This window comes from Adiantum capillus-veneris, chromosome 4 (genome assembly GCF_014529385.1).
Source record: "Adiantum capillus-veneris isolate H3 chromosome 4, ASM1452938v2, whole genome shotgun sequence".
In the NCBI taxonomy this organism is placed as follows: Eukaryota; Viridiplantae; Streptophyta; class Polypodiopsida; order Polypodiales; family Pteridaceae; genus Adiantum; species Adiantum capillus-veneris.
In genome coordinates, this window is record NC_140934.1 from 94,551,854 (window position 1) to 94,565,143 (window position 13,290).

Consider the following 13,290-nt stretch of genomic DNA (forward strand, 5'->3'; position numbering starts at 1 on the left):
CCAGTGTGGGCGCTTTTCCTTGAAAAGCAAAAAACCCAACGCATACAAAATAAGCACACACATCAAATTGAATCACTGTGAAAAGCCTTTGGGGGGTCAACGAAAAAGTAATCAGTCAAGCGATGATTTCATGAGAAATTCTTTTTATGGTAGCTTAACTACAAGGTCTTCTAGATATAGCCTCTAGTCAGCCCTCGAACATGAATACTTGGCTCTCGCGATTAAACAACTTAATTGACCACTGAAAATTAAGAAGCTTACCCATGGTATTAATATTCGATCTCTAGTGCCTTTCGACCGTCAAATTAGCGACCCCAGACTTGTTTAATTTTTTACCTTTACATCTGTTTATGCATTTGATTACATTGCAATTTAATGTTCATTTTGCTGACAAATTGTTTGAAATTCTTTTACCAATCAATGTGTCTACCTAAAACTGCATATGCTTTTTAATCACTTATGAGAATGCAATTACTGTGCCAATGTTGTTTGATTTTGCAATGACTGAAGAAGGCTAAGGACATTCATCTCAAATGCTCTTCCACCTCGACGAACGAGCTTCAACTCAATAGCTTCCGAGGATGGAATCTACATCAGGAAGGGGGGCATGTTAACCCTCACGGCTCACGGACACCCCATCACCTACGACGGACGTGTATTATGTATTTGGTAGAGTCAGGTACCGGGCTTGTCGGACCAATAGGAAAAGGGTAAGAGTGATCGCCGATGAGAGGCGCACTCTAACTGGGACATTCAAGGGATTAGTTGGCTAAGCATGGGCGCCCAAGTGTGAATGGGGTGAGCTCATATAAAAGCCAACTAAACCTAAAATTCACTTATTCTCTCATTTGTGCAATAGAAGAGTGCTCTTGCTCCATCTCCATCTCCATCTTCTTCTTCTTCACCTCCTTGTGTGTGTGTGTATGTGAGAGAGAGAGAGAGAGGGAGAGTGTGTGTGCGATCGAGCATTACGAAGGCACGACGGCGGCGAAGCGGTTGAGCGCGGCACGACTGCAGCTTCTTCTTCATTGCGGCGAGGAATCCACCACGAAGACGAGCGTAGAGCGGTGAGTGACACACCCTTTGCTCTCTTGAGTTTGCTAGTTTAGGCTTGTTGTGTGCTTGGAGCCATTTGTGGCTCGCACACGGTGTATCGGCAAGTCCTTTGCTTCGACAGTGCGGCAAGGAGCGCACACGCGTTCAACTGCCTCGCCACCGTCGTGCCGTTGCAATGCTCGATCACTCTCTCTCTCTCTCTCTCTCTCACGCATACACACACACAAGGAGATGAAGAAGAAGATGGAGATGGAGCAAGAGCACTCGTCAATTGCACAAATGAGAGAATAAGTCATTTTTAGGTTTAGCTGACTTTTATATGAGCTCGCCCCTTCACATTTGGGAGCCCATGCTTAGCCAACTAACCCTTGAATGTTCTAGTTAGAGTGCACCTCTCATCGGTGATCACTCCTACCCTTTTCCTATTGGACCGACAAGCCCGGTCCCTGACTCAAAACAATGTAATATCCGTAGATGTTTATGGGCCGACGCCCATTTGCCAAGGTCAATACCAAGGGATAGGTGGCGTTGGGCAATCCCCAGGCCTCATATTCACTCGGTGTTGACTTCACTGTCGTATGTCATGTCTTCAATACTAAGGTCAACACCAAGCAATAGGTGGTGTTGGGCAGTCCCCAAGCCTCCTATTCACCCAGTATTGACTCAACTGCCTCTTGTGATGACTTTAACACCAAGGTCAACACCAAGCGATAGGTAGCGTTGGGCAATCCCCAAGCCTCATATTCACCCAGTGCTGACTCCACTGTCTTACTTGTCGGTTAAGAATTGTAGACCTTTCTAATGCATCTAATTGAACTCAAATTTCATTAGACATGGTAGCAATCTTAGATGACAAGCCAAACAATGGCTTTAACTAATTCTTTTGGATAAGAACGTCTTAGATTTTCTCTTCAATTGCTATCATCAAATTTATGTATATTGTAAAGCTCCTATGATGCAACCTAATCCACCTCACACTAGTAGGTAACCCGACCCCCAATGCTTGGCTTTAAAAACCTCACCAGGACCCTCACAAAAAAGCTATGCAAACACGACTCAAAGCAAATACCATAAAATGACAAAGTCATCACCTCACAAACATGCAAGGTATCTTCCCAAAACTTTGTACAAAAATTTGATAACATAATAGACACTGCACTCAAATAGAAGCCAAATAGAGGGGTACACTAGTGTGAAAGTTGTGCATTGCACGTGCAATGAATGTAGAGGGATAGACTATGTGTGTGGGTGGAGTGCTTACTATCAAATGAGTGAGACCCATTATTCTTTTATGTAGAAAGAATAAGGTCAATGGTTAGTAAATTAGTGGGCAGCTAGGCATCGGACGTCCAACCTTGAGGTAAGGCACATGCTGCCTTTACCTGATATAATCCCACTTAAAGGTGAATGTGCCGATAAGTGGATCCTACTAGCTAAACTAATAGAATGCACAAGAAATAGGCGAAAGACTCTCTCACCCTACACCCACTAGCTCACTCACTCCATCTACATGCAGTTGTATTCACTCTAGTGATACACGAGCGTGCGAATCCATGCTAGAGCCTACATACGAACATCTTTGTATGGTTTGCATAGCTCCACGATGCATCATCTTAGTGTCATCATCGTACGACTGGCAATCCTTGCTGCAAATGATTTCGTTGCAATAGCTAAGTCGAGCCTTAATACTATTAGATCGTATTTGAGACGCTCGAATGCCAACAAAATCTTTGGAAACTTGGCTATACTAGCCTCCTCATTGCTATCTACATACACTACATCATCAAGACGACTCATCATGTATGGATGTGTCATCACCGACATTGGGATGAATGTGTCCCTTTCATCCATAGGCATAACTATGTGTCCTAGCATCAACTAATCAGCCTCTAGCATGAGCATATCAAAGAACTCCATGTTCGTCATCTCTACGTGTGTCTCTAGGGAGCATACTCGTTCTACCTTTGTTTGCAAAGACTTTGACAACACCTGCTACATTTCACTGAAGCAATCCCACTCCACCTCTACCTCTGCAAAGTCTATTGACATGTCCTGCATAACTATATGCCCTATCTCCTAAGCATATTGGATCTCACTCGTGAATGAGACATGTCTCATTACTCGTATATCACATGTCAATGATGAAATCGAGACCAAACTGTCTCAACCTCAGATACATTTAATGGAGTAGAGAAGCCATATCTAGCTCCTCTCGTAATCACAAGCGATCCGTAATGCATCTAGAAATACTGCTCTCGAAGCAATACATGACAACCACTAGGTAATGACAAGCATACATCTCCTCCTCTTGTAATGTCAAACACCAAACCATCAGTCAATCACATACGGCCAAGCCTCCCACTAGAGAAGGTACTAAACCACTCACGACATGATGTGATGTGGAAGATTGCATCCTCACCTAGCAACCAATGGGAAGAAATGTCACATGTGCTAGACATATAAGCAAGAGGAACACTAGAGGTAAACGGGACATCACTGTCACTTGCATGTGAAGCCACCTCTCTAACGTGTGTCAAAACCTCACATGCATCATGCATACATCTGTGATGATGTTGCCTTATACGTATGAAACAATGGCGCCCAATGTACCCTATGTGACAACAATGCCAACAATGCAAGTATCGGCATGAGCGAGACCTCCGCATTTTGCGAGTCATCTTTGCAAACTCTAAAACAAATATCTGCTAAATGAATGACAAGAAAGCAAAATTTGCATATGCATCAAAAGGTGTATGGAAAGAAATCTTGGAAGAAATCCAATAGAATCTCCCTTGTAAAGTGAGCAAAATCTCAATCATAAACTGCATCAAAGATGCCAAAGTGGGAGATCACCTCGATCACTACACAATCATAACTATGATCAATGCATATGCAACATGTAGCTCAATGTAGCTCTACCAAAGTATAACAAAAAACAATCTCCCCCAACCTCTGCCAAAACCAACAAAAACCCATGAGTAGTCAACCGCCAAGTGATAATGTAAGCACAATGAGTAGCAATTACTTAAGACTAGGATAAAAGCTCTCAATCAAGCATAAAACGCATGACCATATGCATAAGTAGATAGCGAACACAATGCCAACTATGCATCCCACAAATAGTGCTGCAAATTTCAAAAACTCTGTAAATCTATATTTATAAACCTGTAGAACTTGTAACTTGTGGCTACCTATAACTTGTAAGCAGAAGACACACGATTGGAATATCCATTGATTGAAAATAGTGCATAACATGTAACCTGTATCCACTATGAGCATACACAAATCTCACTCCTACCAGAGTGGATATGAGAACACAAAATACGAGTCCAAACTAACAAAATTTGTCAAACTGAGAGTCAAAATTCGATCATCATTAGTGTGGGAGTCACACTCGGCTACTAAAGCATTAAAGAGTAGACTACAAATACACAGAGACTATGGTGATAACTAGGGAAAAATCCGACAAGGTTTCCCTTGTATTTGAGCAAAATCTCAAAAAATCTTACCAAAGCCGGCATACATAAGTCCTGTGAAGACAACTAGGTGATGTGCATAAACATATATCAAATCTCTTATCCACAATACATCAATTTAAATTTATTGAAAAAATCTTCAAACACAATGGAGAGAAGCAAGACAAATTGTTGGGTTGAACAATAAATCTATCAGAGACAAAACCGTTTCAAATCATAAATCCACATACATGCATACATAAACTACCAAAACTATGGCAACAAATCTCACTCCTACTGCAAAGTATCTCTCTCGACAACTCCACCTATCAGTAATCTGTATACCTATCAGGTGCAACAATTGTCTCAATCTATATCTGCATATACATACATAAGCGAAATGCACTAAACTAAGTGCTACAACCTCTCTAGAATCCCACACAATCTTAACACGCACAAAACTGCATCCGGATGTGTATCAATCCGAAAAGCACATCCCTAATGCAAGGTAAATCGTCTCCCAAATAGCACCACAACATTACATACATATCTAGAGACATAAACTACATAATGCTCTGTAGTGTAGGAATCCAATTGTCAAAGTGTCTATGCGTAGAAATTGTTGCAAAAAATTAAACATTCAAAAGTTAAAAATTTTGATACCTCCAATGCATCTAGAACGTCAAGAAACCCTAGGATAGACTCTTAACTCATATAGATCTAAGTATGACTGTGAGAGCTACGCCAAAAAACAACGTTTTGCAACTCGAAAGTGCAAAATAAACTTGTTATTGCACATGCTATAGTTTTGATTAAAATTTCAAAAAATAAACATCGCCATCGTGTCTAGAATGTGCAAAACGCCCAACTTAGACTCTTGGATCATATCCATCCGACTCCATGTGACTGAAAAATGCCAAAAACAGTGTTTCCAAGCCCAAAAATGGCAAAAAAATGAGCTGCAAAAATCACATTCCTGCTTTTCTCTTCTCTCCATGATGCAATGTCAAGTTTTTCATTGCCACTCCCCCTGTGCTCTGATGTCAGTGGAAGGGTACACTAGTGCAGAAGCTATGCGATGTGGGTGCGCGTGCGGCGAGTGTAGAGTGATAGACTGTGTGTGTGGGTGGAGTACTCACTACCAAATGAGTGAGACACCTTATTATTTTATGTAGAAAGAAGAAAGTCAGTTGTCAGTAAGTCAATGGGTAGTTTGAATATCAAACATCCGGCCTCGAGGCAAGGTACATGCCGCCTTTAGCCCAACAACCATGACCCTCACAAAAGGCTATGCATGCAAACACGACTCAAAACAAATTCCATAAAATGACAAAGCCATTACTTCACAAAAATAAAAGGAAGCTTCCCCAAACTTTGAACGAAGTTTTATTAACATAATAGACATAGCACTCAAATAGAAGCCAAATCAAGCAAGGAACTTGAAATCTATCAGAAGTCTCCTGATGGGAGTATGAGAGATGTAACAAGAGAAAAACAATACAAAAATGCATCAAACATATTGTAAAATGTCTTAAAGCAACATTGATGACATCACGCATGATGCATCAAACAACAAACTTAACCTCAGTGTTGTTGTATATACAATTGTAGGAATGTGTGCAAAGATGGAGAAGATGAAGGAGAAGCTCAAGAGCACATAAAATAAGTAGTATTACAAAGTGTGCCAATACAAAGATAAAGCTTGCCTTAAAGTGATGGATGTATATGCAAGTTGCAAGAAAAAAACCTTTTGAAGAGAGAAAACATGCCATGTTGGTCCTAAGTGTGTTCACACACTTACTACCATAATATGGTAACAAGCACCGCCTAGGAGTGATGTGGTGAACATGAGCTGGCACTCATGTATAGGGAAGTGCCAGACCCTGTGTGATCAAACCACAAAGGGGAGTAAGCCCAAAGCTTTGCGGAAAGCTTTGAAGTTCTCAAGAGGCAAAGCCTTTGTGAAAAGATTAGCATGGTTGTCTTGCTTAGGCACATAAGCTAGGTTGATCTCTCCTACAAATAGTCTCTCTCTAACATAATGATAATGCATCTCTGTGTGCTTTTGTGCAAGCATGGAACATTGGGTTCCTCACAACTTCCAAAGCTCTCTCACTATCAGTAGAGATGGTGGCAGTAGCAGAGATGGAAAAGATTTTTTTTTTTGATGTGTAGTGTCCTTTGAGTGAGGGTTTCAATAAACACCACTGTAGTGTCCTTTGAGTGAGGGTTTCAATAAACACCACTGGAGTCGACTCCCTATGGAGGTGAGAAGGTCATATTACCAAAGAAAAAGTATCAATTCTGAGTCTTTATCGATTTTCAAGCCTCTAAATATTAAGTGATTAGCCATGCAGTAGTATTGTGAGTAACAGAGATTATCCATGTGGTGTTATTTTGTTTAAATCATTGATTATGTCTTTGCTTCATGGTATATGGTCTAAAATTGCTCACCTCTTGGAGACAAAGATAATTGAACAACTTTCCTTGCAAAAAATTACCAACACTTGACACCTGGGTGGCTTATCGTGTATTGTAAAGAGTTTGTGCTTAGTTTACAATCAAGTCAATTCATTGGAGGTGTTGAGAAGTTAAGCATAAAAAGGGTTGGTGTTGTGAGGCCAGTCCCTATTTTGGGAGGGCTCCATAACAATAAGTCAAGGCCCTCAAAATAGGGCGTTGAAGAGCCAAAGGCTTTAATAATATGAAACTCATCAGCAATGGTGTCGAGTAGTAGCGTCTATGAGAGAAAGATCAGATTGTGTTGCAGGGTAGGGACTATCTTGGTCATCATCGATGGGAAGAAATTGGCGACAGATTTGGATACAATGGCACCAACCACCAGGTTTAGTGCAAGTCAAACTCAGCCCTTCTTTGGCTCGAGGGATTGTTCACCTACGAAGATGGCGATGTCAACATAGAGTACCCAGAGCTTCAAAATAGCTTTGACTGCCTGTCATGGTCAAGAAGATCGGAACTTGGGGACTTGTGGTTTACAGACCCGCGACGATACGGAAAAAAAATCCGCTTCTTCTTCTCCTACTTCTACATGTCTTCTTCCTCTTCTTCTATAGCCTACAAAATATATTGTACATCTTATATCGCACACCCTGGGTGCTATCCTCACTAACCAAGGAAGAGAGCCATACCATCAATCAAGAAAGAGAGCTATACTTAAGAACAAAGAAACAATTCATGCAAAGGACACCCATTCTTAAAATTGACAATAAAATTTCAATACAAAAAATAGAGCTTTGACTGTTGTAGGCAAAAGTCTCCATAGCCATGGTTGTTGTGTACCCAAGAGCATAGCCATGGCTTTGATACCAGTGCAACAACAACATGTGGTGCACCTGCAAAATAATTTAAAAAACATGAATCAAGAGAAAGTAGAGAGCTAGCATACATGCGCATCTCCACAGCCGGAGTGCTATGTATGCACATGAAGGTAGAGATGAGAGATAGAGAAGAGAGAAGAAGAGACATGAGCACTGGGTATAATCTCCCTCTGTGAAAAGTAAGCTTCTTCCTTCTGCACGTATTTAATTCATAGAGAAGGAGTAAAGCTCAAAACAAATACAATCCACTTTGGCTAAAAATAGGAGCGATCCATAAAGTCTATTTACAACGAAAAGTAACAGCTCTAATAATAATTGGTGCATGCCATTTGACTGTACAATTTGGGCTTGAAGCCATCATCAACGCGTCTTGTCCCTATCTACTCACTGATCCAACTAAACAACAACACCATACCATGTGATCATACAATTTAGGCTTGAAGCCATCACCAATGCGTCTTGCACCTAGCTACTCCACTGATCCAACTGAACAACAACACCATACCATGTGATCATAATAATCAATCCTCAACACACCATCAATAAAAACAAATTCAAGGAAGCAATATACAAATGTCCAAATATTCATTTCCATTATACTTAAAGTCTCCTATGGAGACATAAGAGCTTTTAACACAAGAAATAAATGGCAAGTGTACAATACTTGGATGCTTCATGGGTGAACTAAAGTACATTTGAGCTCAACACATAATGAAAGAGGTGTGTAGATTGTTTGTATGTCAAGGTATTCGCAAGTAGAGAAAGAGAGGGCAATATATGCTCAAAATGTAAGAAGGTACATTGCCCCCACACATTGGAGCTTCTTTTACAACACATATAAGAAAATATAAGAATACATTAGAGCGTTCAAGAATGAAGCACGAATGTTGATTTGGTCTAAGAAGGACATACGTGAGTCGGCATTGTTCGTAGTCACTAGAAGAAGCATTTGAGGAGTGGTGAACAATGAAAGAAAGCCACTGATATATGGTTCAATGAAAAGGTGAGGTGGACTATGTAAGGTGGTCGGGTTCAATCCCTAGTTAGAGTCACTCAGACCTTCCATGGGACTCCTTTGCATAAAATGAACTAAGCTTTGCGTAGTTAGGGTTTTTTGAATTTGGAATAGCATGTATCAAGAAGTTGCCCACCAGCAGCATCAGCAAGAACTTGCCGGACCAGGGATCGGGCCTGAGAGATCCATGTACCCCCCCAGAGCTCCGCCGCCTACAGCAGCGGGTCCGCCGTCTGACAGGTAAGCGCACATACTCAGATATCTTTGATGAGGGTTTCCTCTTTGAATAGAAGACCTTACGGATACCTGCGTGCGTGCGTGTGAATAGGCAGGAATACGGTGTAAGCATGATGGGCGCACACGGAGGAGGGGGCGATTTAGGTGCAGACGCTAGTGGCTACGAGTACGAGGTTAAGAGGCAGCGTCTTTTACAAGGGGGTTCGGCTGCCGCCTCTGGCATGCTCAATCCATACTATCAGAGCCAAACCCTGCAATTAAATCAACCTTCTTTCCCGTCCTCCTCTGCCTCTTCAGCTGCTCTACAATCGGGCACATCCCTCAACTCATATTATGCAGGTGCATCCCCTACTCCTGCCCAGAATCATGGGGGCGCTCCTGGCCCTGCCTCTGCTATGTATTCTTCCTACCCCCAACATACCCCTAATGCAGCAGTGGCACCTTCAAATCCTTTACATCCAGGTGTCAACCCCAGCTATGCAGGCAATCCTGGATCAGCAGGCTACAATACTGGAGTGAAACCAAATCACATGAATAGTGGAGGCGTCAACTCTATGGGTCTCAGTTCGGCAAACACAAACCCTGGATATATGAACAATTCAGGTCGTAGCCTGAACCCTCTGTCAAGTACACCTTACTCATCCTCAGCTCACATGCCGCCTTACCCTGGTACAGGTACATCGGCTCCCATATCATCTGGCATGAGTCCATACCATACAGGTTCTCCCCCAGGCCATCTTAATCATCACACTGCAGGATCACCCCCTCCTCCACCATTGCCCATGATGCCTTTTGAGCGGCGGAGTCCTCACCTTTCGCATTCACCCCCACCACCCTTCTTTAAAGGTCCTGGGTTCATGCCATTTCCGGCATTTTCACGTGCCTTTCCAGTTGTTCGAATTCGGGGTCTTCCTTTTAACTGCACAGAGAGCGATGTCTATGATTTCTTCAGGGGTCTAGATGTGGTGGATGTTTTGCTTACACACAAGCAAGGGCGCTTCTCTGGAGAGGCGTATTGTGTCTTTGGTTTGCCAATGCAAGTGGAGCTTGCTCTGCACAGAAACAGGAAAAGCATGGGACAGAGATACATAGAAGTTTTCCGCAGCAAGAAGCATGAGTACTACCTGGCGGTGGCAGCTGAGGTATCAGAGCAGGAGAAGGGTGGGATGGGGGAGCCTGCACCTACCTTCCTACCTTCCAAATCCACAATTGACAAGGAACATTTGGAGCATACTGGAGTTTTAAAGTTAAGAGGGCTTCCCTTTTCAGCTTCTAAAAGGGACGTGATTGAGTTCTTCAAGGATTTTAATCTCAAGGATGAGAACATACAGTTTGTTGTTCATTCAGATGGCAGGGCAAGTGGTGAGGCATTTGTTGAGTTTGATGGGCCAAGCCAGTCCAAGCAAGCAATGTCTAGAGACAAAATGATGCTGGGAAGTCGCTATATTGAGCTTTTTCCGTCGTCGAGTGAAGAAGCCGCAAAGGCCACAGGCCGATACAAGAAATGAGCAAAGCTTTTTACGTTGTGGAAGTGGTTGCAATTTACGATGGTCAGGATGATATGGGTAGAGACCATGTAGACAAGGGGCGGCTTACAAAATGTATACAGCAGCTTGGAGCAAGGTAGTGTTGATCTTTGATTTCTTGCTGTGCATGCTGAAGTCTTGCAACAGATCATATGCACGAGGTGAAGCCTGATTTGTGCGAGATTTTTCTGTTCTTTTAACATGGGGAAGCAATTGATGTGGATTTATTTGAGATAGTGTCTCATGTAGCTGGTGTAAGGTGGTTATTGAAAGATGTTTGGAGCTGGTGTAATGTGGTTAACGAGTATTGTGTGGAGGATTAATCTTGTGATGCAGCTACCTTTTTCAGGAGCATGTAATAGGTTTTGAGCATGTTTCTGTTGTTAAATTTGGCAGCTTCATCTTTCCAGTTTTATTAAATTGGGGTAAATGTTACATGCTATGCTGTGAACTATTCATCACGCTATTGAACATCTGGCGGTCATGTACGTGCTAGGGCTACAGATTCCCCCATGTGTATTTGAAAGGCCCACAGCTATGTGCCTTTCCAAGTTGCTAATTGGTAATCTTTTGCTTGAGAGCCATGGTTTCTTCCTTGTGTTGCCAACTACTTCGCAGTCTATCATGTATTCCATATCTCGTGTCTATTCTCGTGTCATAGAACTTCATTTGGTAGCTTCATAGGTACTTGCGATTGCTTGATCTAGGGTCGGTTATTTGACTTCCTGTCTAGAGAAGCATTGAATTCAATTTTCTGTAAATTGATAGTTTTGAAGATTGTAAACATTTTATTTTATTGCATGCTGCAAGAAAATTGGTCATCTGTAGTAATGTACGATTTGTGATGTTATAACCGTTTGGTTGAGTGTTTTGGCAAATAAGCACTGGTAATACCAGAGTAGAAACCTCATTTATGTTCTTTATGACCAATTCTATCTTCCGTTTAATGGTTTTCATAAGTTGTAGGTAGTCATTATTCAGTTAGAAGCATACAGTTAAGATTGTTATGTTTATCTTTATTCCTCCTTATGGTCGGTGAGTACTGATGTCATGTGCAGTTATGTTGGAAATGATGATGTCATTATGTCAATGCATAGTGAGTGAGAAACTGGGAAACATGGTATCAGTTCGATCATGAATCATGCCTTTTGACACTTGGTTTTGGTTGCTCGCCTTAAAATGAGATACTCCAGTAAAAGAGGGACAGACAAAAGTAGGCCCTCTTGATCATCGATGACTATCCTCATCCTACTTCAGTTTTTGAATGTGGTCACCAGGCAGAAAGTTTCAAATAGGCTGGACTAGCTTCACAATATTTATTTTATGACGTCGTGTACACTTAAGTGCAAGCTCTCTCCAAGCCTTTGCGCTGCCAAATTTGCAGCTTCCTGAGGCTTCCACTAACTAGAAAGCAGGTCTTATTTTTATGTGATGTTTGTAGTGGTTGCTGTGGTCGGTTTGGTAAATTGTAGTGGAAGATGACATGGGGGGATGTAGCATGCTTGTCTCAGGAAGACAGTTGAGGCCTTGCAAGATTGAGATGTCTTAGGATTCCACGGGTTAAGTGGAGCCTTTTTCTACATCTTTAAGTGGCACAGGTGTAACAACATGGCCAGCATTTGTAAGAGGATGTTATCACAAGAAAGGATGGATTGTATGAAACGGACATGCAATGGGCATCGATCATTTTCCTCTACCTTGTCTCCTCTCTCTTGCTTCCAAGGTCGTCCTTTCTGGATCTACCTTGAGTTATCTTGGAGGTGCTCTTTATTTGAAGCCATGGTAGCAACTCATGTTAATGTATGCTTACGAGTTTATCGGGGTCTCTTGGACTAGTCCAAGTGTATGTTCAATGCAAAAGGGGTGTAGGATTATCTTTGGTGTTGGGATCACGTGTTAAGAGGGTTCTTATTTGGGCCAGCCTTGGAAGTGCCTTCAGCCAAATTAACTACCTTTAAGATTTATGGTTTTGGCATTACCTAGATTCATGGGAGTTGAGAAGTTCTGCATGGCTGCACCTGTGCATTGGGCATTCCCAGTGGTCATTTTCTCAGTCCTGTGGATGTTGATGAAATAAGGAAATTAAAATTTGTTCAGTCTAGGTGTTCTCAGTGGTGGATGCTCGCATTTAGTTTTGGTACATGTTTCCACGTGGGAGGAGGAAGTTAATTTGTCAATGGCCAGTGTAAATCTCACGACCATTGATTTTGATGTGTAATTGGATGGTCTGCAAGCAACTATCAATCAATACACTTATTAATTGGAATCAAGATTTGCTCACTTTAATACTATTTTACCGGAGAATGTTTAATTGCATTTCCGAGGAGGCCAAGGTTATAAAGTTTAGTACATGCAAAATGTCAGCATGTGCGTCAAGCAACAGATTTAAGGTCTTTAGTTTGCTGCAATTGCCTTGGGCATACATGGATTGACTCATTTAATGGAGAGCCCTTCAAGAAATGGCAATTGACATTCCAAACTGACTCTTCTCATCATGAAGTGTATGTAATGACTAAAGGTGGGCTCAAAAGAGGTGTCCATTGTTCACTTGCATTAAGTTTTTGCGGAAGAACTTGTGACATGCTACCCATGCCACCTCCATGAATGAAAAGTATTATAATTACATAAAGACTGCATAGGATTCAGCTTTTACCCAAAAAAAA

General features: G+C 41.8%; 1 protein-coding gene across 2 annotated transcripts; it reads left to right on the forward strand.

The window, feature by feature from the left end:
- The first annotated feature begins 8,856 nt into the window (after positions 1–8,856).
- On the forward strand, positions 8,857–11,069 carry LOC147459625 (uncharacterized). 2 transcript variants are annotated; one of them, XM_086510834.1, is made up of 2 exons: positions 8,857–9,104; positions 9,193–11,069. In XM_086510834.1, the coding sequence occupies exons 1-2, from the start codon at positions 8,980–8,982 to the stop codon at positions 10,607–10,609; spliced, it is 1,542 nt and encodes a 513-aa protein (XP_086366960.1). In that variant the 5' UTR covers positions 8,857–8,979; the 3' UTR covers positions 10,610–11,069. The 2 variants fall into 2 exon arrangements, with proteins under 2 accessions (XP_086366960.1, XP_086366961.1); XM_086510835.1 differs by having other exon boundaries at positions 8,968–9,104; positions 9,197–11,069.
- Positions 11,070–13,290: the final 2,221 nt, after the last annotated feature.

What these genes read in the sequence shown, in the direction of transcription:
- LOC147459625 (XM_086510834.1), top strand. Translation starts at nt 8,980, where the DNA reads ATGTATCAAGAAGTTGCCCACCAGCAGCATCAGCAAGAACTTGCCGGA. An exon ending in GCGGGTCCGCCGTCTGACAG is followed by an intron (nt 9,105 to 9,192) that starts GTAAGCGCACAT and finishes GCGTGTGAATAG; the next exon opens with GCAGGAATACGGTGTAAGCA.